This window comes from Salmo salar, chromosome ssa03 (assembly GCF_905237065.1).
Source record: "Salmo salar chromosome ssa03, Ssal_v3.1, whole genome shotgun sequence".
In the NCBI taxonomy this organism is placed as follows: domain Eukaryota; kingdom Metazoa; phylum Chordata; class Actinopteri; order Salmoniformes; family Salmonidae; genus Salmo; species Salmo salar.
Genome location: NC_059444.1, coordinates 54730939 through 54757562, shown reverse-complemented (window position 1 = coordinate 54757562; position 26624 = coordinate 54730939). Strand labels below are relative to the sequence as shown.

Genomic DNA, 26624 nt, shown 5'->3' with positions numbered 1-26624 from the left:
AGGTATGCTGCATGAGGGAGAAGTTGAGCGTGTGTGTGTGTGTGTGTGTTTATGTGTGAGTGCGTACGTGCGTGTTTGTGTGGAAGCTTGTGTGTCTGTGCTTGCATGCATGCATCTGTGTGTGTGTACTTGTAATCGTGCATCTTTGTGTCTGCACGCGTGCCTGTACTGTATGGGGGGGGTTCCAACCTAGTTCATCCCCAGCTAGCATATTTGCTCAGTGGGCATTGAGAAGATTACAGCTGTCCCTTCAGTCTGATGGGCCTATGCTTACATGGTCCTCTGGTTCTGCCTGGTAACTCTGCCAAGCACTCCCGAGAACATCTAGTAGAAGATAAGAGGAGAGGAGGGTGGAGAGGAAGTGTAGAGTAGGTTATTAATAAGTTAGTTCCTTATTTAGTGTTGCACAACATTACCACATGCATGTATGGTGGAATGAAGCCTGGATACTTTGTCAGTCCATTGCTTTCTTGTTGTCATATTTCCCCATTCTCACAAATCTTATGCAGCACAGTGAACAGACAGTCTTCATTCATTGTGCTCCAGATTGGTAAGAGTGAATGTGGCGTGATATTTAAAGCTGTTCCTTACTTGTTTTGGAATGGACACCTGTGTGCGTGCGTGTGTGTATGTGTGTGTGTTTTTTTTGTGCATGCTTGTGTTTCTATGCTTGCGTGCATGCATCTGTGTGTGCGCACGCGTGCCTCTGTGTTTCTGTGTGAGTGTGGGTGGGTGGGTGGGTGTGTGTGCGCTTGTTTGTGTGAGTACAGTGCATGTTCGTGCACTTACTTGCGACGGACATGAAGACCCCAAAGGCAGAGTACAGGAAAGATGTGTAGCTGTTCCACCAAGGGCTCCACCCTGCTTTTCTATTTTACCCTTTCTTTCTTTCTCTCTCTGCGCTGTTGTAAATCCAGTTTGATAGCCTGAATGGCATCAGTCATTATTGATGCCACCTACCACCTGCCGCTGTATGGAAGCTCTACCGACTAGTTCAAATAGCAGAGTAGCGAAGTAGAGTAACTAAGGAAGTTTTGGAGACCTACCGTACAATGTAAAAAAAATCTGAAATAACAGTTGGGCTCCACTTGCCAACAAACCAGCATGGCTAGACTTTTCCTACAAGGGAGGTATGTTTTATCACCTTTACTGGGGTTTTTTCTCCCTCTCTCTCTCTCAATCTCAGTTTTTTTCTCCCTCTCTCTTTTTACAGTGTTTGGGAACATTTCAATGGATTTTGTTCTGTTTGGAGTTAATTATTAATAAGATACCGCTCTAGATTTGTTGCTATTAATTTTCACTTTCATGTACTTACAGTTGAAGTCGGGCGTTTACATACACCTTAGCCAAATACATTTAAACTCAGTTTTTCACAATTCCTGACATTTAATCCAAGTAAATATTCCCTGTTTTAGGTCAGTTAAGATCACCACTGTAACGGCCGTCGTACGTAATAGACCAAGGCGCAGCGGGTTGCGTGCGCATCTTAACTTTATTTGAACACGTAACAAACAAAACAAGAAAACGATTGACCGAAAAGTGTTGCATGCTAACACACAGCAGTACAACAACAACTTCCCACAAAGGGACAGGTGAAATAGGGCTACCTAAGTATGACTCTCAATCAGCAACAACGATGTACAGCTGTTCCTGATTGAGAGCCATACCAGGCCAACACAAAGAAATATACAACATAGAAAACCATAGAAATACAAAACAAGAACATTACCCAAAAACCCCGGAACACATAAATCAAACACCCCTCTTACATAAATACATATCCCATTAAACCCCGAACCACATAAAACAAATACCCCCTGCCACGTCCTGACCAAACTACAATAACCAATAACCCCTATTACTGGTCAGGACGTGACAACCAATTTATTTTAAGAATGTGAAATGTCAGAATAATGATTTATTTCAGCTTTTATTTCTTTCATCACATTCCCAAGTTTACATACACTCAATTAGTATTTGGTAGCATTGCCTTTAAATTGTTTAACTTGGGTCAAACGTTTCGGGTAGCCTTCCACAAGCTACATAGTTCACTTACTTACACATTTGTCATGACAATGTGTGACAATGTGTGACAATGAGTTGGCATGGTGGCACAAACAGACTGGCACTCATTCTATAGAGTCAATGATGACAGCTATTACAGTATCATGGGGAAGTGTTGTGGGGAAGTTGATATTGGAATATAGTAAGGCAACTTTTCAGTCAATTCCTCTGTTATAACATCTATATTTCATGTTCATAGGCAAGGATAGAAATGCACTTGCCAATCAGGAAAGTCAGGAGTATTTTATTCACTTTCCTCGAAATGATAAATTATCTATTTACATGCAAAAATACCATAAATTATTTTATTCAGTTTTAGGCTTCTGTTATTTTCTGCAGTTTTTTTCAGTCAAAAGTGTCACCCACAGAGAAAACTCAACTTGCCTGACTGCTGAGTTCAACTTCCGTTCCCTTGCTCTGGGTATTAGGGCAACCCTTAATGTCAACCCCTGATAGGCATTGTCACATTTCCACATTTCATCTGTCGCATTACTCAAAGGCTGCGTGCAATGGGACATTATTTGATTCGTATTTTTCTTGTATTTTATTTACTGTGTTTATGAATTGATATATAAAAAAACATGATTGTATTTGCGGGAAGACAGAGAGACACATATGCCCTTGGGGGAAGGGAAACGGGCTAACCATATATGTTTAAGTACCATATTTAATTAAGTAATTGTCACTTGTTAGTTCATGATTATCTGTTGTAACTGAGTACTGATTTTCTTACCTGTTTAACTGTCAGTATCAAAGTGTGACAGTGTTGAATGTTATGGTTAAGGCTTGACGCCAGACTGGATTCGAGGACCCACTGATAATTTATCTATGACACTGTGTGATTATGTAGCAGCTGATGTTGTGACTTCCTACAAGCCTCTCGGGCTGATGTTTACGGAACATTGAATATGCTGTGTGATTAATGTATAAGGGCTGCCTCGTTACAAATTTTCGTTTGCTTCTGCTCTGGAGGTGTTCTCGCTGAATTGTTGTAATATAGAGGATATTATCAACAACTGCTCTCCTTTTGGTTCACCTGAAAATTCCCATTATACTGTGAGACCATGATTTCTGATTTGGATTTGTCATGGGGATATTTTTGGATCAAGTTTCTTACGGCAGGTGTATTGACGAGAGCAAAGAGTGATTGGTCAGGAAATGAAGATGGTCCGTGAACTGATATTGCGGGTCAGTCAGTCTCACAGTATATTGTGGACCAGGAGGTGGGGTTCATATCTCCTATATGATCTGTTTTTATGTGAACTATGTAGCTGTGACCTTCCTTTAAGGATGCATCCCAAATGGCACCTTATTCCCTTTATAGTGCACTACTTTTGACCAGGGCCTATATTAAGTCTGTTCCCTTTTTCCCATTGTACTGTAGTAGTACGTCCCACTGGTAACGTTCCACCATAATTGACCTGGTTGGCATTTCTGATTTCCACCGAACCTTGTGTTCCTAAAAACCTAAAAACATGTCAGAGCAAACTGACTTATTTCCATTGCTCAACACACTGCAGCCTCTGCATTTGTGTGTGTGTGTGGCTGTGGATGTCATCAATGATAGTTTTTCTTAGACACAATACGAGCACTGTGAGACTACAGAAGTAGCCTGTCCCCAACCGTTTTAACGAAGCAGCTCACCGGAGAATCAAGTGTGTGTGTACGCAGTTCTGCCTGCCCTTCTCTAGTAAGGGCTCCCATGCAGCAGGGCTAAAGGTTTCTTCAGGTCAACTTATCACGCTGTTCTTCCATTCTGTAATTGCATGGACCAGTTTTGCCTACACATTTTCTCCATTTGTTTACAAAACATTCAGTTGCAATTGAGTTGAACTAGCATTCACATGCAATAGGGATTTTTCTCTATGTATGGTCAAATAAAATTCCAGAATAGTTATAGGTACTGTTAAACTTAACACTACTACAATGTAAACTGTCAGGTCATGCTTTCAGGTTTTAGATAAGATGTGTGTTCGCAGGTAGTAAATCAAATCAATTCCAATGTTATTAGTCACATGCGCCGAATACAAAAGTTACAACCTTACAGTGAAATGCATACTTACGAGCCCCTAACCGACAATGCAGTTTAAAAAAATACGGATAAGAATGAGAGATAAAAGCAACAAGTAATTAAAGAGCAGCAGTAAAAAATAACAATATATACAGGGGGGTGCCGGTACAGAGTCAATGTGTGAGGGCACCGGTTAGTTGAGGTAGTATGTACATGTAGGTAGAGTTAATAAAAGTGACTATGCATAGATAACAACAGAGAGTGGCAGTGGTGTGGAGAGGAGAGGGGGGGGGGGGCCTTGCCAAATCTTTTCAGTCTCCTGAGGGGGAATAGGTTTTGTCGTGCGTGCTTCATGACTGTCATCATGACTGTCATGGTGTGCTTGGACCATGTTAGTTTGTTGGTGATGTGGACACCAAGGAACTTGAAGCTCTCAAACTGCTCCACTGCAGCCCCATCAATGAGAATGGGGGCGTGCTCGGTCCTCTTTTTTCCTGTAGTCCACAATCATCTCCTTTGTCTTGATCACATTGAGGGAGAGGTAGTTGTCCTGGCATCACACGGCCAGGTCTCTGACCTCCTCCCTATAGGCTGTCTGGATGTTGTCGGTGATCAGGCCTACCGGTGATCATCGGCAAATATAATGATGGTGTTGGAGTCGTGCCTGGCCGTGCAGTCATGAGTGAACAGGGAGTACAGGAGGGGGCTGAGCACGCACCACTGAGGGGCCCCTGTGTTGAGGATCAGCGTGGTGGATGTGTTGTTACCTACCCTTACCAACTGGGGGCGGGCCGTCAGGAAGTCCAGGATCCAGTTGCAGAGGGAGGTGTTTAGTCCCAGGGTCCTTAGCTTATTGATGAGCTTTGAGGGCACTATGGTGTTGAACGCTAAGCCGTAGTCAATGAATAGCATTCTCACATAGGTGTTCCTTTTGTCCAGGTGGGAAAGGGCAGTGTGGAGTGCAATAGAGACTGCATCATCTGTGGATCTGTTGGGGCAGTATGCAAATTGGAGTGGGTCTAGGGTTTCTGGGATGATGGTGTTGATGTGAACCATGACCAGCCTTTCAAAGGATTTCATGGCTACAGACGTGAGTGCTACGGGTCGGTAGTCATTTAGGCAGGCCCTTAGTGTTATTAGGCACAGGCACTATGGTGGTCTGCTTAAAACATGTTGGTATTACAGACTTGGACAGAGAGAGGTTGAAAATGTCCGTGAAGACACTTGCTAGTTGGTCAGCGCATGCTCGCAGTACACATCCTGGTAATCTGTCTGGCCCTGCGACCTTGTGAATATTGACCTGTCTAAAGGTCTTACGGTACCACTGGTGCTCTCATGCCTGTTTCAGTGCTATTTGCCTCGAAGCGAGCATAGAAGTAGTTTAGCTTGTCCGGTAGGCTCGTGTCACTGGGTAGCTCTCGGCTGTGCTTCCCTTTGTAGTCTGTAATGGTTTGCAGGCCCTGACACATCCGACGAGCGTGAGAGCCGGTGTAGTACAACTCGATCTTTGTCCTGTATTGAAGCTTTGCTTGTTTGATGGAAGGCATAGCAGGATTTAGGTAGGAAGTTGCAAAGTGTGCACAGTGGATTAAGTGGGAGTCTAAATTTATTCATCCTATTTCACACATGTACAAGTGTGTATTAATTGGAAATGTTTTTGTTGTTGTTGGATATCCCAAAGACACCCTAGGAGAGTGGGTTCATGGCCATGATCAGCCATTATCAACAGCAACCCTGAAGCAATTTGGGTTAAGTGCCTTGCTGAATGACACATATTGTTTACTTTGTTGGCTTGGGAATTTGAACTATTGGCCTTTCGGTTACTGGCCCAATGCTCTAACCGCTAGGCTATCTGCCACCCTGCTTCCTTATAAAGTGTAGGGATAGGCTATCTCCGCAGTCCCACAGTGCTCGTATTGTGTCTGTTATTTAATTGATAACATCTCCACACCCACACACACACACAAAAGATTAGAGGTTGCAGTGATGAGCAATGGGAATAAGTCAATTTGCTCTGACATGTTCTTAGGTATTTGTCTAACAGCAACTGTCAACAACAGAAGTTTCCATGGAAGGCAGAAACGGAACCAGGCCAATAATGTTGGAATGGTTGTCACGTCCTGACCAGTAGAGGGTGTAGTTGGGTCAGGACGTGGCAGAAGGGAGTGAGTGTTTTATTGTTTCATTGATTTTTGGCCGTGTGACTTCAAATCAGGCACAGCTGTAGAGGGTTGTGGTTGATTGGGAGTCACACATAAGTTGCCTACGTATCCTTTGTGTGGTGTGGGTAATTGTTCTTGTCACTGTGGTTGCACCTGACAGGACTGTGTTGGCTGTCAGTTTTTGTTGTTTTTGTAAATTACATAGTGTTCGTTCAATTAAACATGACGAACCCTAACTCCGCCGCATTTTGGTCCACTTCTTCCATAGACAGCCGTTACAATGGGTCAACAAATGTATGTGACAGTATACGCATGCTCCCCCACGCAGGGTTTGTGAGAGTGATACATTGCACTGATGTCCATGACCGTCTACATGCTGTGTACAGTATACACTGAGTGGACCATTCTTGATACACACAATAAACTTTTGAGTGTCAAAAACCCAGCAGCATTGCTGTTCTTGACACATTCAACGGGGTGAGCCTGGCACCTACCACCACACCCCATTCAAAAGGCACTTAAATATTTTGTCTTGCCCATTCACCCTCGAAATGGCACACACACACAATCCCTGTCTCAATTGCCTCAAGGCTTAAAAATTATTATTTTACCTCTACGGGATCGGTGTCCCCCCCCACCCACAGGACGGTTGAGCTAACGTGCACTAATGTGATTAGCACGAGGTTTTAAGTATCGAGAACATTTCCCAGGACATAGACATATCTGATATGGGCAGAAAGCTTAAATTCTTGTTAATCTAACTGCACTGTCCAATTTACAGTAGCTATTACAGTGAAAGAATACCTTGCTATTGTTTGAGGAGAGTGCACAGTTATGAACTTCAAAATGTATTAACGATGCAGGAAGTGTCCCAGTGTTGGGGAGTAGTGAACTACCTGAACTACAACATTTTTCAGTAGCTTGATGGCAGTTGAACTAAATTCAAATCTAGGTAGGTTTTTAAAGGTTGTAACCGGTTTTACTTCTATTGATTTTTTTTCTTCTGATGTTTAATTACTGAATTCACTATGAGTTTATGAATTCTTGTTCTCATGTATGATACCATACTGATTGGTTTTGTTTGTGTTTTTACACCATGCTGTTTGGGTTATTTTAAGTTATATGCCTTACATTTGATTCCATTCTAAAGAGTTACATTTCTGTATATCACCAAATTAGGTCATTTGTTCAAATATAATACATTTTCCTTATACAAGACAATTCATGCTAATTGCCTTCCTTTGGTTCTTTGTGAGTATACAGTAAAAGTCAAAAGTTTGGACACACCTACTCATTCAAGGGTTTCTCTTTATTTTTACTATATTCTACATTGTAGAGTAACTATGAAATAGACATGAAATCATGTAGTAAACAGAAAAGTGTTAAAATATTTTATATTTGAGATTCTTCAAAGTATAGCCACCCTTTGCCTTGATGACAGCTTTGCACACTCTTGGCAATCTCTCAACCAGCTTCACCTGGAATGATTTTCCAACAGTCTTGACGGAGTTCCCACATTGAGCACTTGTTGGCTGCTTTTCCTTCACTCTGCGTTCCAACTCATCCCAAACCATCTCAGTTAGGTTGGGGTTGGGTGATTGTGGAGGCCAGGTCATCTGATGCAGCACTCCATCATTCTCCTTCTTGGTCAAATAGCCAGGGTGTCTGTAGTGATGCCTCTATTACTGAGATGCAGTGCCTTAGACCGCTGCGTCAATCGGGAGATATGAGCAGGCATACAATACCAAAATGTCTTCAAAGTTTGTAAGCCTAACTTTCAGTGGGCAGGTGCTCAAAATGGAAAATGGGCCACACCACACCTTGTAAGCAAGCTAGTTACAGTCCCTCCTAAAGACATGATTGATATCGGGAAAAGAGGGTGGGCTATCAGTTGATCATTGACGTTGGTGTAAATCTGTTAGTTAGCTCGATTTATCTTACTCATCCCAAAAAGCTGCCCTTTTTGTCCTCATGCTAGCTAGCAGTAGCCACCCTAGCCATTTTGGAATGGCAGTGTCAGCCAATCAGCTCCTTTGTTCCATTCCAAAATGGCTGCAGTGGCTACTGCAAGCTAGCATGAAAAGTTCTGGGAAAACGGTAACATTGAGTACAGTGGCATACACCATCCTTCCATTGAGGTATGTTTTCAGACCCATATTTCACACCGGCTCCACAGTGTTTTAAAACCCTTTAGACCCCAATAGAATGCTACTGGGAATTTAAGATAATTGTGTGAGAATTTGATTTCAAACAAACACAGCTCAAAAATAATTACAAGTTAACTTAGTTTTAAAGAGCTCAACCACTTCTTCAATATGACACCACATTCATGTCAATAGGAATAACCCTCATTTTGTCTTCCATTGTGTAAAGACTCACTTAAAAGAAAAAGATGAACACTCAACAACAAAAAATCGGAGTATTTAAGTTGTATTACATTTTACTAAATTACTCAGTTAAAATGTACCAAGTATAATATATTATACTTATGAATATTTACATATAAATACCAAAATATGACCACAGGACAACATTGAGAAAGTATTTCAAAACCCACACAAAATAGGCTTATCAAGGCACAAAGCGAGACCCAGATGCAGACACAGGTGGCAGATGGTTGGAGTCTTACAATGTTTAATAATCTAAAGGGGTAGACAAGAGAATGGTCGTGGACAGGAAAAAGATCAAAACCAGGTCAGAGTCCACGAGGTACAGAGTGGCAGACAGGCTCGTGGTCAAGGCAGGCAGAAAGGTCAGGCAGGCGGGTACAGAGTCCAGAAACAGGCAAGGGTCAAAACCAGGAGAACTAGAAAAAGGAGAATAGCAAAAAGGAGTACGGGAAAAACAAGCTGGTTGACTTGAGTAAACATACAAGACGAACTGGCACAGAGAGACAGGAAACAGGGATAAATACACTGGGTAAAATAAGCGACTCCTGGAGGGGGTGGAGACAATCACAGGAACAGGTGAAACAGATCAGGGTGTGACAGTACCCCCCCAGAGACACCACCTGGTGTCCTACCTGGACGCATGAGGGCCGGGTCCAAGATGTCTTTAGCCAGGACCCAGCACCTCTCCTCCGGGCCATAACCCTCCCAGTCAACCAGGTACTGGAAACCCCTGCCCAGTGGTCGAACCTTTAGGAGGAGTCTCAGTATATGCTGGCTGGCCACCGATATCCCGGGGGAAGGTGGAGGGATGGGCCTGAGAAGACAAAGAAAATGGGCTTAATCCTAGACACATGGAAGGTAGGGTGAATACGGAGGGTACGGGGTAACACACGGTGGACAGCAGTGGAATTCAGGACTCTGGAGATGGGAAAAGGACCAGTGAACCGGGGAGACAGCTTGCGAGACTCTCCCCAAAGGGGCAGATCCCAAGTGGAAAGCCATACCCTCTGCCCAATGCAGTAGCGGGGAGCTGGGGTCCGGCGACGGTCTGCTTGTCGACGATACCTGGAGTTGGTCTTGAGAATAGTCGCCCTGGTATGTCGACAGCGGCGGACAAACATCTGGGCCGAGGGTACGCTGACCTCCTGCTCTTGTTCCGGGAAAGGTGGAGGCTGATACCCCATGGAGCACTAAAAAGGGGATAGTTCCATGGCAGAACTGGGAAGGGCGTTCCGGGCATACTCCACTCAGACCAGTTGACGGCTCCAGGTAGTGGGGTTAGTTGAGACCAGGCACCTTAAGGTGGTCTCCAGGTCTTGGTTGGGTCGCTCCGACTGGCCGTTAGTTTGGGGATGGAGTCTGGATGACAGATGACCCAATAAGGGTGCAGAATGCCTTCCAGAACGGCGATGAGAACCAGAGACCATGTCTACTGGGAGTCTATGGATCCGGAAGACATGCTGCACCATAAGCTGGGCCATCTCCTTGGCAGAAGGTAGTTTGGGGAGAGGGATGAAATGGGCGGCCTTGGAGAACCGATCGACTACCGTCAGAATGACAGTGTTTGTAAAAGATAGAGATGGCAAAGAAGTTCAAGAAATGGTCAGACAGGCCACTTCCTGTAAAGGAATCTCTCAGGTTTTGACCTGCCATTTGAGTTCTGTTATACTCACAGACACCATTCAAACAGTTTTAGAAACTTTGGAGTGTTTTCTATCCAAAGCCAATAATTATATGCATATTCTAGTTACTGGGCAGGAGTAGTAACCAGATTAAATCGGGTACGTTTTTTATCCAGACGTGAAAATACTGCCCCCTAGCCATAACAGGTTAAGGAAGGAGTTTGTAAACTTCAGTTTAGCTAAAGTTGTATATGTGTGTTTGTTTTTCAGGATGAAGATGCAAAAGCACAAGTTTATTTTCTTCTGCGCATTGGCTCTGTGTGTCTTCTCCCAGCTTCACAACTACAAGGCCCTCCACCACATGCCTATACTGAGTGAGCTGTATGCCTCCTCCGTCAATGCCCTGAGCTTCCTCTGGAGAGGGAAGGGGAACCCTTCAAACAATGCTCACCCAGAGAGGCCTCTACCTGGGCCTGTACCCTCCGACACTGGCCTGTGGGAACCAGAGGCATACCGGGAGGACCAGGGAAATGCAGAGGTGGGGAGAAAGATTGGGCGTGGCAGTGAGGTGAGGGGGCAGATGACATGACTTTCCCTATATATTGTTTTGGGTCTATATGACATTGTCATTGATATGTTTCATTTGACTCCTATTGTTCTCCCACTCAGGACCCGTGGCGCAAGGAGAACCCTGACTCAGGGAATGTAAACAGAATGACGGTCACTCTCCCAAACCCCAAAGGACCATGGGGGGAACTTCACAAACGGAGCTTCCATCTTAGCGATGACCCCACCCCGTTCTTTGTGCGCACCAAGTCTGGAGAATACTGCTTCAGAGAGGGGACGGAAATTACTTCTCTCAAAGACCATTTAGGACAAAAGGTCCAGGAACCCGGAGAGGGCCAGCGTAAGATCCTGCATGCACACCAAGAGGAACCCAAGTCAGCACAGGAGAAAACAGCCTGGGGGAAAAGGCTGGTGAAGTGTATGTGTCGCCCAGGCTGGCACGGTCCTCACTGTGGCATCCCCACCATGGTGCAACACTCCAACCTGCCCACTAAGGCGCGTCTGACACTGAGAAAGGTTCCTCGAAGGGTCATCAATGCCATTAATATCAACCACGAGTTTGACCTCCTCCACGCCCGCTTTCACGAGTTGGCTGACGCTGTGGACCTCTTCTTGGTGTGTGAGTCAAACTTCACAGCCTACGGAAATTCCAAGCCATTGCAATTTCTGCACCATCTGCTTAACGGAACCTACAACTATGTGCACCACAAGATCCTCTATGTATTCCTCGATCACTTCCCTAAAGGTGGCCAGCAGAACGGGTGGATTGCTGACGACTACCTGCGAACATTTCTAAGCCGTGACGGGATGTCCAGGGTGCAAGGGGCCAGGCCAGATGATGTCTTCCTCATCAACGATGCAGACGAGATCCCTGCCCGCGAGGGCATCCTCTTCCTCAAACTCTACGACGGCTGGACGGAACCTGTGTCCATCCACATGAGAAAGTCCCTTTATGGTTTCTTCTGGAGGCAGCCCGGGACGCTGGACGTCCTCTCCGTCTGCACCGTCGCCATGCTCTTCACTGTCTACAATGGAGATGGGATATTACTGAGGCGCAGGGAATACTTCTCCATGCCGGGTTTCCGGAACTACCAGAGGAAGAGTGGACACATCCTGGTGCAGTGGTCCATTGGGAGCCCCGTCCACTACGCAGGCTGGCACTGTTCCTGGTGCTTCAGACCAGAGGGAATCTCCCAAAAGCTCATCTCTGCCCAGAATGGAGACTTCCCCCGCTGGGGCGACTACATGGAAAAACGAGACCTGAATTACATCAAGGGCTTGATCCGGACTGGGGGATGGTTCGATGGCTCAGTGGGGGAGTACCCACCCACAGACCCTAAAGAGCCTATGTACGCACCCAAATATCTATTAAAGTACTTTCAGCTGTATCGCTACGTACTTGATAACCCATACGCCTGAATCTTGTAGAAAACCGGTGAGGATTATTTTCTCATTGTTGATTTCAATGGAAGGATAATTCATTTCAAGGGATGTTTCCTGAACACAACATCTCTCTGAATTTGGATCTATGAAACCTACACCTTCCCCTCTGATTGAAGGTTCAGGCTGTCCACTTCCTGTCTAAAGACGAAGTATCTAGCAGGTGAGAGGAGAGGTGATGAAGGACATCTGAGGGTAATTTAACTGCTGTTGAGCTTGTGGGGGTTTTGCACAGTTTTTATTAGACTCATTCTAATCAACTCTGTCCCTTTTCCATCACAATATTAGAAGTTTAACAATCCTCAATGACAAAGGCCTCTTCTGCTCCAGATCATTCAAAGACTGGATTCCAGTTGGGACATGACGACTGTTGACTTTTGTACAGTTCCTAACTGTAGACGTGATGGCAGACAGGTATATATGTATAGAAGATATATCTGATGATGGCCAATGGCCAGTGATACTGTAGTTTTCCCTCAGTCAGATCAACAATGTGCTTCTAGTGCCACCAGTTTTGCGTTTCCAGAGACCTTTGTGAAGAAAGAGACCTGAAAAACGATCAGTGCACTTTTCTGTGGTGGTGGTGAAACTGTGTTACTGTGCTGATATGGTTGTTTGAACAACATAGGGAAATATAGCGGGAAAGGGAAAGTTGGTTTTATATTGTTAAATACAAATCCAGGTATCCCTCACTAATGCACTATGGGTTTATCTTAGCCGTCACTTGCTTTGACTACATAACTATTTACATTTACATTTACGTCATTTAACAGACGCTCTTATCCAGAGCGACTTACAAACTTAACTATCTCATAGCCTTCTTGTAAACAGATCATTTATGGTGTACAGATGAATGAATTTGAGGCCAAAAAGCATATGTAATTAGAACCATGTGATCCTGCCAAACAATTGTCACAATGGTTTTAGACATTTTTGTAATCTGTATGCATTGTTCATTGAGAGAGACATTTCTTGAGAAACAAAATCCTTCTTCTTCTGCTATGGTCTAGTGATTCACATCTCGTCTGGTATTTTTAGTTAAATTTTTGGTCATTTATTAAATGTATTTATTTTTTAATCATGCCTCTATTTACCATGCTTGGCTTGGACAGGAGCTCAGCTGAGCTGAGTACTGGCACCTCAAATGTTCTACTGCTTGAGCTCCTATTCCTTTGATAGAATATTAGCTCAAAAGTATTTTGGAGCTCTTGCACCTAAATATAAACAGTGCCAGCACCCAAAACGAGTACTGGAACCTATTTCAGTACAAGTCAATTACTGTCTATTTATCCCCAGATAAATATACAATATTAGGAAGTTTAAGACTGCTGTTTACTGTGTTAAATCTTTGATAGATTGACTCTATTTTATGAAATAGAGTCATGTCAATGTGGACACTTTTGTTCAGAATTCGCTTTAGCTCTTCCTTGTCTTGGGAGAATGACTTTGGGAATAAGTGGATAATAATAATTGATTGGTTATTGTTGATGTTTCTGTTTGGAATCTGATGCTTGTTGATTGATGCTCTGACCTGCAGTTTGCACACATTCTCAGCCACGGTCTCTACATTTACAGAACAGAATCTCAGGAATCTTAAAGAATGGCATCCCAACTACAGGTACTACACTGTTGTTCAATGAGGCAGCATGTTCACATTAAAACCTGTTAGGGCTAGGGGGCAGTATTTACACGGCCGGATAAAAAACGTACCCGATTTAATCTGGTTATTACTACTGCCCAGAAACTAGAATATGCATATAATTATTGGCTTTGGATAGAAAACACCCTGAAGTTTCTAAAACTGTTTGAATGGTGTCTGTGAGTATAACAGAACTCATATGGCAGGCAAAAACCTGAGAAGATTCTGTACAGGAAGTGCCCTCTCTGACCATTCCTTGGGCTTCTTGACTCTTTTTATTGAAAACGTAGGATCTTTGCTGTAACGTGACACTTCCTACGGCTCCCATAGGCTCTCAGAACTACGGGAAAAAGCTGAATGATGTCGAGGCAGCCCCTGGCTGAAAAACATTAGCGCCTTTGGTAAGTGGTCTATCAGAGAACAATGAGACTGAGGCGCGTGCACGAGGCGACCCCATGTTTTTATTTTCTCTCTCTTTGTACTAAAACACAGATTCCCGGTCGGAATATTATCGCTTTTTTTACGAGAAAAATGGCATAAAAATTGATTTTAAACAGCGGTTGACATGCTTCGAAGTACGGTAATGGAATATTTAGAATTTTTTTGTCACGAAACGCGTCGGGCGCGTCACCCTTCTTTACACTTCGGATAGTGTCTTTAACGCACGAACAAAACAGAGGATATTTGAACATAACTATGGATTTTTTTTAACCAAACCAACATTTGTTATTGAAGTAGAAGTCCTGGGAGTGCATTCTGACGAAGAACAGCAAAGGTAATAACATTTTTCTTATAGTAAATCTGACTTTGGTGAGGGCTAAACTTGGTGGGTGTCTAAATAGCTAGCCCTGTGATGCCGGGCTATCTACTTAGAATATTGCAAAATGTGCTTTCACCGAAAAGCTATTTTAAAATCGGACATAGCGAGTGCATAGAGGAGTTCTGTATCTATAATTCTTAAAATAATTGTTATGTTTTTTGTGAACGTTTATCGTGAGTAATTTAGTAAATTCACCGGACGTTTGCGGGGGGTATGCTAGTTCTGAACGTCACATGCTAATGTAAAAAGCTGGTTTTTGATATAAATATGAACTTGATTGAACAAAACATGCATGTATTGTATAACATAATGTCCTAGGCATGTCATCTGATGAAGATCATCAAAGGTTAGTGCTGCATTTAGCTGTGGTTTGGGTTTATGTGACATTATATGCTAGCTTGAAAAATGGGTGTCTGATTATTTCTGGCTGGGTACTCTGCTGACATAATCTAATGTTTTGCTTTCGTTGTAAAGCCTTTTTGAAATCGGACAGTGTGGTTAGATTAACTGTTTAAATGGTGTAAAATAGTCATATGTTTGAGAAATTGAAAATAGCATTTCTAAGGTATTTGAAACAGGATTCCACTGGCTGTTACGTAGGTGGGACGATTTCGTCCCACCTTCCCTAGAGTGGTTAACAAAAAAAGCCTTGGATGTTGTTGACTTTGTGTTTTTAGGGGGATTTAGACATCTGCATGGTCTTTGTCGTTTATAATTTCTGGATGGTGTCCAATCAATTTTGTGCAACTATGAGGTATTGCTCCTGTGTTCTAACTTCATTAACGTGTTAGGGCTAGGGGGCAGTATTTGCACTGCTGGATAAAAAAAATGTACCCGATTTAATCTGGTTACTAATCCTACCCAGTAACTAGAATATGCATATACTTATTATATATGGATAGAAAACACTCTAAAGTTTCTAAAACTGTTTGAATGGTGTCTGTGAGTATAACAGAACTCATTTGGCAGGCAAAACCCTGAGACATTTTCTGACAGGAAGTGGATACCTGATGTGTTGTATTACCTTTAAACCTATGCCATTGAAAAACACAGGGGCTGAGGAATATTTTGGCACTTCCTATTGCTTCCACTAGATGTCACCAGCCTTTACAAAGTGTTTTGAGTCTTCTGGAGGGAGATCTGACCGAACAAGAGCCATGGAACGATGATGGCCCATTAGACACCTGGCGCGAGTTCATGTTGGGTACCCTCGTTCCAATACGTTATAAAAGAGAATGCATTCGTCCACCTTGAATATTATTCATGTTCTGGTTAAAAAGGCCCTAATGATTTATGCTATACAACGTTTGACATGTTTGAACGAACGTAAATATATTTTTTCCCCTCGTTCATGACGAGAAGTCTGGCTGGCTTAGATCATGTGCTAACAAGACGGAGATTTTTGGACATAAATGATGAGCTTTTTTGAACAAAACTACATTCGTTATGGACCTGTGATACCTGGAAGTGACATCTGATGAAGAGAATCAAAGGTAATGGATTATTTACATAGTATTTTCGATTTTAGATCTCCCCAACATGACGTCTAGTCTGTATCGCAACGCGTATTTTTCTGGGCGCAGTGCTCAGATTATTGCAAAGTGTGATTTCCCAGTAAGGTTATTTTTAAATCTGGCAAGTTGATTGCGTTCAAGAGATGTAAATCTATAATTCTTTAAATGACAATATAATATTTTACCAATGTTTTCTAATTTTAATTATTTAATTTGTGGTGTTGACTTGACTGCCGGTTATTGGAGGGAAACGATTTCCTCAACATCAATGCCATAGTAAAACGCTGTTTTTGGATATAAATATGAACTTGATAGAACTAAAAATGCATGCATTGTCTAACATAATGTCCTAGGAGTGTCATCTGATGGAGATTGTAAAAGGTTAGTGCATCATTTTAGCTGGTTTTATGGTTTTGGTGACCCTGTCTTTGAATTGACAAAACATTACACACAACTCTTGTAAATGTACTGTCCTAACATACTCTAAATTGATGCTTTCGCCATAAAACCTTTTTGAAATCGTAAAACGTGGTTAGATTAAGGAGATGTTTATCTTTCAAAGGGTGTAAAATAGTTGTATGTTTGAAAAATTTGAATTTTGACATTTATTTGGATTCAAATTTGCCGCTCTTGAAATGCACCTGCTGTTGATGGAGTGCACCACGGGTGGGACGCTTGCGTCCCACCTAGCCCATAGAGGTTAACAGAATGTTTCAATAAATCAAGAACTAAGTTGACTTATTTTGAATCTTGTGCAAGACCTGAGTCTGTTTCCTCTTCCTTTATCAAGCATTCCACTACATATTTTATTGAACATGTCCCACTGTCCCAATGTGAATCATGTCAGAAATAGCTGTTCAGTTGACTGACAAAAACGAGTCGTTTAACAGCCATAATGAAAGTGAATGTGTTTATTACCTAGCATTAACTACCTACTATAGTGGCAGGTAGCCTAGAGGTTAGATTGTTGGGACTGTAACTGAAAGGTTGTGTCACAACTGCTCCCGCTCTTCCCCCTAGCACTCGAGGGCGCCAGGCTCTCCAGCATTACGCACTCCTGCAACCATCATTACGCACACCTGCCCTCCCCCCGTCACACGCATCATCGATTATTGGACTCACCTGGACTCAATCACCTCTGTCATTACCTCTCCTATATCTGTCTGTTCCCCTGCTCTTTTCCCCGCTTCAGCATTGTCGTTTGTTGTTGTTTACCCGTGTGCTGACGCTGTTCCTGTTTTGTTACCTGTCTGTTCCTGAATAAATGTTGACTCCCCGTACCTGCTTCTCATCTCCAGCATCGGTCTTTACAGGTTGCTGGTTTGAATAAGTAAGCTGACAAGTGAAGAATCTGTCGATGTGCACTTGAGCAAAGCACTTAACACCAATTTGCTCCGGGGGTGCAGTACTGCTATGGCTGACTCTGTAAAACAACACATTTCAATGCACTTTTCTTCACTACACTATAATTACACTGTGCCTGCCTAACGACCACGTAAGGACACAGGTATTAATTAAGGACACTTTTTGTTTCACCAACTAGTTTCACGTCAACAAGTGATTATCAGGAAAGGCATTATTAAGTTACATTTAGAGTCTAGACAGAAATACCATGCTGCCAGTGACTCTGCTTAGGTTAGGTCTTTCTTCCATAAAATATTGTAGAGCAAGACAGGATACCATGCCAGAACTCTAGATGGCAGTCTAGAAGCAAAATCTGAATTTGAAGAAATACTTCTGGTGGATTATTTGAGGAAGAAAGCCGAATGTTTATTCTTAAATGACATTTTTATCAGGGTGCTTTGGATATTGGGTCTTATACAATTGATACTCCATTATTCCTAACAAAGAATGAACAATATGAAAAAAACAAGTTACCCTTATCCCATTTACTGTACACTATTTTCTGTTTGAACAAAACATTTGATAATGTCTATATAGGTCTTATAAGTCTTCGGTGAAACTTTCAATTCTGTGTGTCATTGTTGATTTATGGTGAGGAGGGGTTTATTCTGTAGCACAAACACTCCCTTCAAACACTCCCTAAATAGTGGTATTGAATGTTTCAGCATACTTTTAGCCCTCCATAACTGGCTATGAGACTATTGCAGCTCTGTGGGTGTAACATTTATTGACAATTTTGATACCTTCTGGAAACAAAGCTTGTTTTTTAAGGAGGATGGGATCCAACCAAATCATTTTGGTTCCTGGATCCTTTCACAGCATTATAAGGCTGCGTTAAGACACTGATTTATCAATGACCCAATCCCTGCTCAGTTAATCCCTACCATTGTGTTGCTGAGTTGTCATAATGCTACAGCACATGTACATTATCCCAGGGGCGCTGGAAGACACAATGTAAGTAACCTAATTTATGTCCCTCTTACTGCCCTGAATGCCTCTGCTGATCCCACAGCTATTGTATGCAGTAATCAAGTGCCTATGAACCAGAGTTATACTGTTAGCACTGAGGCAGTGTGCCCTAGTAGAAAGTCCACAGTGTGTAGCTCACCCTGAACTTACATAAATAACATGAGCATGTCTACTTCTGCTAAGCTTCCCAGTAAAGCAATGAAAACAATCAAGCATCCCAGAAAAGTGCTAAAAATAGCCCACGTTAACATATGTAGTTTAGGAAACAAGGCTCAGGAAATCAATAATTTGCTAGTAACATATGACATTTATATTGTGACAATTTCTGAAACTCACTTAGATAATAGCTTTGATGATACAGTGGTAGCAATACATGGTTATAACATCTACATAAAATGCAGAAATGCCAAAGGTGGAGGTGTTGCCATTTATGTTGAGAACCACATTCCTTTAAAGCTTAGAGAGGATCTCATGTTAAATACTGTTGAAGTAATATGGCTACAGGTTCATCTGCCTCACCTAAAGCCCATTCTGATGAGAAGCTGCTATAGACAACCAAGTGCTAACAGTAAGTATCTCGATAACATGTGTGAAATACTTGATCATGTATGTGATATCAACAGAGTTTTATATTTTCTGACTGATTTAAATATTGACTTGCTTTCATCATGATGCCCACAAAAAAAACTTCAAACTGTAACTAGTGCCTGTAGTCAACCTACTAGGGTAGTTACAAACAGCACAGGAATGAAATCATCACCATGTATTGATAACATCTTTACTAATGCTGCATACATTTTCTTTAAAGCAGTAACCAAATCCATCAGATGTAGTGATCACAATATAGTTGCCATATCTACGAAAACCAAAGTTCCAAAGGCTGGGCCTAACATAGTGTATAAGAGGTCATACAATACGTTTTGTAGTGATTCCTATGTTGTTGATGTATTGTAAAGACTATTTGTTGGTCTGTGCTGTGTAATGAGGAGCAACCAGATGCTGCACTTGACACATTTATGAAATTACTTATCACAGTTAGTAGTAAGCATGCACCCATTGACAAACTGTTACATCCCCGTGGATTGATGAGGTATTTAAACATTTTATGGCTGAGAGGAATGAGGCAAAAGGAATGGCAAATAAGACTGGCTGCACAACCGATTGGCAAACATAATGCAAATTGAGAAATCATGTGACTAAATACAATAAAAAGAAGATGAAACTATACTATGAAACAAAGACAAATGACATAAGGAATGATAGTAAAAAGCTTTGGAGCACCTTAAATGAAATTTCGGCCAAAAAGGCAAACTCAGCTCCATCATTCATTGAATCAGATTCAAAATTCAAAACATTCATCACAAAACCCACTGATATTGCCAACTACTTTAATGTTTTTACCATTGGCAAAATTAGCAAACTTAGGCATGACATGCCAGCATCAAATGCTGACATCCAAGAATAACTGATCAAATTATGAAATACAAGCATTGTAATTTTGAATTCCGTAAAGTTAGTACGGAAGAAGTGAAAAAATGATTGTTGTCTATCAAAAATGATAAGCCACCGGGTTCTGACAACTTGAATGGAAAATTACTGAGGATAATAGCAGACGATATTGCCACTCCTATTTGCCATATCTTCAATCTAAGCCTACTAGAAAGTGTGTGCCCTAAGGCCTCGAAGGAAGCAAAAGTAATTCAAAAGTAATTCCGCTACTTAAGAATAGTAAATCCCCTTTACTGGCTCAAATAGCTGACCAATCAGAATGTTACGAACCCTTAGTAAACTTTTTGAGAAAAATTGTGTTTAACCAGATATAATGCTGTTTTACTGTAAATAAATTGACAACAGACTTTCTGCACACTTATAGGGAAGGACATTCAACAAGCACAGTACTTACACAAATTACTTATGATTGGGTGAGAGAAATTCATGATAAAAAGATTTTGGGAGTTGTTTTGTTAGACTTCAGTGCGGCTTTTGACATTATATATCATAGTCTGCTGATGGAAAAATGTATGTGTTATGGCTTTGCATCCTCTGCTATATTGTGGATAAAGAGTTACCTGTCTAATAGAACACAAAGGGTGTTCTTTAATGGAATCCTCTCCAACATAATCCAGGTAGATTCAGGATTTCCCCAGGGCAGCTGTTTAGGACCCTTACTTTTTTCAATCTTTACTAATGACGTGCCACTGGCCTTGACGTGTATAGCCTTGACTCAACACAAAAAAGACGTCAGCTACTACAGTGAATGAAATCACTGTAAGACTTAACAAAGAGCTGAAGTTAGTTTCTGAATGGGTAGCAAGGAATAAGTTAATCCTAAATATTTCAAAAACTTAAAGCATTGTATTTGGGACAATTCGTTCACTAAATCATAAACCTCAACAAAATCTTGCAATACATAATGTGGATATTGAGCAAGTTGAGGTGACTAAACTGCTTGAAGTAACCCTGGATTGTAAAATGTCATGGTCAAAATATGTGGATACAAAGGTAGCTAAGATCAGGACAAGTCTATCCATAATAAAGCACTACTCTGCCTTTTTAACAACACTATCAACAAGGTAGGTCCCACAGGCTCTAGTTTTGTCGCGGGGGACCTCAGAAAATTACAATTTGTTCAGAACAGTGCAGCACGGCTGGCCTTAAAATGTGCACGGAGAGCTAGCATTAATAATATGCATGTAACTCTCTCATGGCTCAAAGTGGAGGAGAGACTGACTTCATCATTTTGTAAGAAGTGTTGACATGCTAAATGCACCGAAGTGTCTGTTTAAACTACTAGCACACAAAGATCTCTTCACAATCCCCAAGTAAAGAACAGACAATGGGAGGTGCACAGTACTGGGTGCACCTCAGCCACGCTCAAGATCCTAAATGATATCATAACCGCCATCGATAAGAGACATTACTGTGCAGCCGTATTCATCGACCTGGCCAAGGCTTCCGACTCCGTCAATCACCACATTCTTATTGGCAGACTCAACAGCCTTGGTTTCTCAAATGATTGCCTCGCATGGTTCACCAACTACTTCTCTGATAGAGTTCAGAGTGTCAAATCGGAGGGCAGTCTCTATGGGGGTGCCACAGGGTTCAATTCTCGGGCGGACTCTCTTCTCTGTATACATCAATGATGTCGCTCTTGCTGCTGGTGATTCTCTGATCTACCTCTACGCAGATGACACCATTCTGTATACATCTGGCCCTTCTTTGGACACTGTGTTAACTGACCTCCAGACGAGTTTCAATGCATACAACACTCCTTCCGTGGCCTCCAACTGCTCTTAAATGCAAGTAAAACTAAATGCATGCTCTTCAACCGATCACTGCCCGCACCTGCCCATCCATCCAGCATCACTACTCTGGACGGTTCTGAATTAGAATACGTGGACAACTACAAATACCTAGGTGTCGGGTTAGACTGTAAACTGTCCTTCCAGACTCACATTAAGCATCTCCAATCCAAAATGAAATCTAGAATCGGCTTCCTATTTTACAACAAAGCATCCTTCACTCATGCTGCCAAACATACCCTCATAAAACTGACTATCCTACCAATCCTCGACTTCAGCGATGTCATTTATAAAATATCCTCCAACACTCTACACAACAAATTGGATGCAGTCTATTACAGTGCCATCCGTTTTGTCTCCAAAGCCCCATATACTACCCACCTCTGTGACCTGTAAACTCTTGTTGGCTGGCCCTCACTTCATACTCGTCACCAAACCCGCTGGCTCCAGGTCATCTACAAGTCTCTGCTAGGTAAAGCCCCACCTTATCTTAGCTCACTGGTCACCATAGCAGCACCCACTCGTAGCACGCGCTCCAGCAGGTATATCTCACTGGTCACCCCCAAAGCCAATTCCTCCTTTGGTCGCCTTTCCTTCCAGTTCTCTGCTGCCAATGACTGGAACGAACTGCAAAAATCATTGAAGCTGGAGATTCATATCTCCCTCACTAGCTTTAAGCACCAGCTGTCAGAGCAGCTCACAGATCACTGCACCTGTACATAGCACAATTGTAAACAGCCCATCCAACTACCTCATCCCCATACTGTATTTATTTATTTATCTTGTGCCTTTGCACCCCAGTATCTCTACTTGCATATTCATCTTCTGCACATCTACCATTCCAATGTTTAATTGCTATTTTGTAATTTACTTTGCCACCATGGGCTATTTATTGCCTTACCTCCCTTTCTTACCTCATTTGCACTCAATGTATATAGACTTTTTGTTTTCTTTTTTCCTACTGTATTATTGACTGTATGTTTTGTTTATTCCATGTGTAACTCTGTGTTTTTGTATGTGTCGAACTGCTATGCTTTATCTTGGCCAGGTCGCAGTTGTAAATGAGAACTTCTCAACTAGCCTACCTGGTTAAAAAAAGGTGAAATAAAAAAAATTAAAACATAGAGCCATGTCTACATGGAACTCTATTCCACATCAGGTAACTGAAGCAAGCAGTAGCATTGGATTAAAAAAAAACAGATAACAAATACACCTTACGGAACAACGGGGACTGTGAAGAGACACACACACAGGCACAGACAGATATACACATAATAAGACACGCACTCTACACACACGTTGGGGCTCCCGAGTGGCGCATCAGTCTAAGGCACTGCATCTCAGTGCTAGAGGCGTCACTACAGACACTTTGGTTAGAATCCAGGCTGTATCCCATAGCGCGGTGCACAATTGGACCAGTGTCGCCTAGGTTTGGCCAGTGTAGGCCGTCATTGTAAATAAGAATAAGTTCTTAACTGACTTGCCTAGTCAAATAAAGGTAAAAGTAAATAAATAAAAAATGACACGTACACATGGATTTTATATTGCAGAATACACTATGCATTGGGGCAGTTAGTGTTCTCCTGGCATCTGCCAAACCCAGATTCGTCTGCCGGACTGACAGATAGTGAGGAGTGATTCATCACTCCAGAGAACACATTTCCACAGCTCCAGAGTCCAATGGCAACGAGCTTTACAGCACTCCAACCGGCGCTTGGCATTGCCATTGGTGATCTTAGGCTTTTGTGCGGCTGCACGGCCATGTAAGCCCATTTCATGAAGCTCCTGACAAACAGTTATTGTGCTGACATTGCTTCCAGAGGCAGTTTGGAACTTGCAGTGAGTGTTGCAGCTGAGGACAGATGATTTTTACGTGCTTCAGCACTAGGCGGTTCCATTCTGTGAGCTTGTGTGGCCTACCCCATTGTGGTTGACCCGGTGTTGCTCCTAAAGGTCCCACTTCATAATAACAGCACTTACAGTTCACCGGGGAAGCTATAGCAGGGCAGAAATATGAACTGACTTGTTGGAAAGGTGGTATCCTATGACGGTGCCACGTTGAAAGTCACTGAGCTCATCAATACAGCAATTCTACTGCCAATGTTTGTCTATAATGGATACACCGAGAGCAACTGACAGCAAAAGAGCTGAGCGCAGAACTCTGAGATATGCAGCAGGTAACTTTGATTGTAAACTACATTCGACATGCCTGTTCGCAAAACTATGTGGAGATATGGGATCAAAGCATTACAATGTTGTATTTCACACCGAGGCCTGTTGGTTATCGAAGGGGAGTGTTGGAAAGATTTTTTGAATTGAGAGTGGGACTGTTGTCATTCGTAATGGATGTAAAAAATAGACGGTTGACTTTCTGTGTGATGAAAAGAAAATGTGTCTCCTTACTTAAGTAAAAGACATTTGAGAAACTGAACAAACGGAAAGCAAGCATGAATGTGAAATACCGAAAAACATCTACAAATGAGTGACTGAATCAGCAAAATCCGTTTGACTGTGATCCTGGCTCAATTGACATGCTGGTAAGTGAACTCAAACAGCTGATTGAGCTGTCATGTGACCGAATGCTGAAGATTCATGGGTCACTATGGAGGAGTTTTGGTTTACGACTCAAAGCAAATACTGTGCCGTCTCCCTCCGAATATTAAAACTCATGGTACGCTGATTCAGTACTCTTGTCTGCAATAAAACCAAATATCAATCCAGGTTGGATGTGACAGGAGAGATGAAATGTGCACTGTCGACCACGCCCCCTGACTCTGAGAAGCTCTGATGCAACATGCATCAAGCACACCCATCTCATTAGTGGTGGTGAGATAAGAGAAATGATGTCAGACTAATTTGTAATTGTCTGTCATAGCCCCACATTAAAAGTATTATGATGGTGAGTTGAAAATACAATCTGAAATACTGTTTTACAATTGACTGCTATAGCCCCAATAAAAAAAGAAACATTGGATGTTAATTTACATAATTTTTTTCACATGGTTGGGGTCGCAAGAATTTTCAGATATCAAAATGTGGTCGTGGGCCAAAACATTTTGGGAACCCCTGCGTTATATTAATAGGTGTGTATCAGACCATATTGCTGTCCTGCCTGAGCATTCAAAATGTAACGACTACTTTTGGGTGTCAGGGAAAGTACATATTCTCATGAGGAATGTAGTGAAGTAAAAGTTGTCAATCTAAATAGTAAAGTAGGGTCCTGAGTAGTGAAGCAGTTCGTTCCCAGGCTGTGTTACAGCCGGTCAGACTGAGAACCCTGTGGGACAGTGCACAACTGGACCAGTGCCATCTGGGTAGGGGAGGGTTTGACCGGGGGGCTTCTTTGGCTCATTGCACTCTAGCGACTCCTTGTGGTAGGCCCCGGTTCCTGCAAGCTGACCACAGTCCTCCGACATGTTTGTTGCGGCTTACTTCCGGGTGAAGCGAGCAGTGTGATAAGAAGTAGCACGGCCAGGCGGGTCATGTTTAAGAGGTCATATGACTCAACCTTTCGATTGGGGAGTTGCAGCGATGAGCCAAGCTTGTAATTCGGGGAGAAAATGGTGGAAAAAATAATATGCTTGTGGCTGTACCGTCGGGCCTAGTTAGTACTTGGACGCGAGACCGCCTGGGTATTCCAGGTGGTATAAACTCAAATTATTATTATTATTTAAAAATATGTAAATAGTAAAGTACAGTACAGTTACCCCAAAAAACTACATTAAAGTATTTTTACTTAAGTACTTTACACCACTGCCATTTGGGATGTCGCCTTACTACAATTGCTGTCTGGCACCCGTTTATGAGCTCTACTTGTGGTTACCGTAGACATGGGATTTACAGCATACATTTGACTATCACATGCACTTAGATTACAGTACTATGGCCAAGACGTTTCACATATGTGGTCCCGGGAATCAAACCCACTATCCTGGCATTGCAAACACCATGCTCTACCAACTATACTACGGAAGATCAAGTCAGGTGGAGTCCTGCTTGAGAGGAGTCTGTGTGGCAGATGGATACCATAGCATGCCTTTGCCAAGCAGTGAGTTTGTGCATATTAGGCACATTTATAGCCCCCATTACAACAGCAGTGGAATGGGCTGTGGTTTGAGGACTGGGTGTAGCTGGCCACCACTGCAGATGGAACCAAGAAAAACCCCTGAAATGCTCATTGTGTGTGTCTTGGCAGAGTGAGTGTTGTGGTGTGGTGGAAGACTTGTATTAAGGCAAGAGGAAAGTATACGCCCCTTGGGACAACACATGGAAAACCAGACCAAAGAGGGAACGTCTGCCCAGTGTGGTCGGGTTGCATTTAAACCACTAATATCTCAGTCAGCTCAACTATAGAGAAGGATAGGAATGCTCCATAATGCTTCATCAAAACAATCATGAAATATGTTGTTATTGCTGTGTTTTCTATGTCCAAAGGAGGCACTAGTTATTTCAAGGGTGTTCTTGTGACATAGAGAATTGGGAGGTTGCCGACATGAACTCCACTCTAGCGCACTAACCGGTCCATCCAACCATTATATTTTTATTGCCTTTGGCAGAAGGATACAATAATCCCTCAACACTCATAAGAACAGATGATAGGTCCTATGACAATGGAGGTTGTTGAATTATGAAGATGTGAACAATGGGTGTTGACCTTTTCTCTTATGTACCTTTCCTTGCTCGACTGTAACTGTTTGACAGATGTGTGGAACAATCAAGC

The 26624-nt window shown here is 42.4% G+C and overlaps 1 protein-coding gene across 2 annotated transcripts; it reads left to right on the top strand.

Moving 5' to 3' along the window:
- Positions 1-416: 416 nt before the first annotated feature.
- On the top strand, positions 417-13739 carry LOC106600973 (beta-1,4-mannosyl-glycoprotein 4-beta-N-acetylglucosaminyltransferase-like). Of its 2 annotated transcripts, none has more exons than XM_045714962.1 (3): positions 417-550; positions 10520-10817; positions 10919-13739. In XM_045714962.1, exons 1-3 carry the CDS (start codon positions 420-422, stop codon positions 12233-12235), a joined length of 1746 nt encoding a protein of 581 aa, XP_045570918.1. In that variant the 5' UTR covers positions 417-419; the 3' UTR covers positions 12236-13739. The 2 variants fall into 2 exon arrangements, with proteins under 2 accessions (XP_045570918.1, XP_014048257.1); XM_014192782.2 differs by lacking the exon at positions 417-550 and adding an exon at positions 789-1130.
- The last annotated feature ends 12885 nt before the right edge of the window (positions 13740-26624 follow it).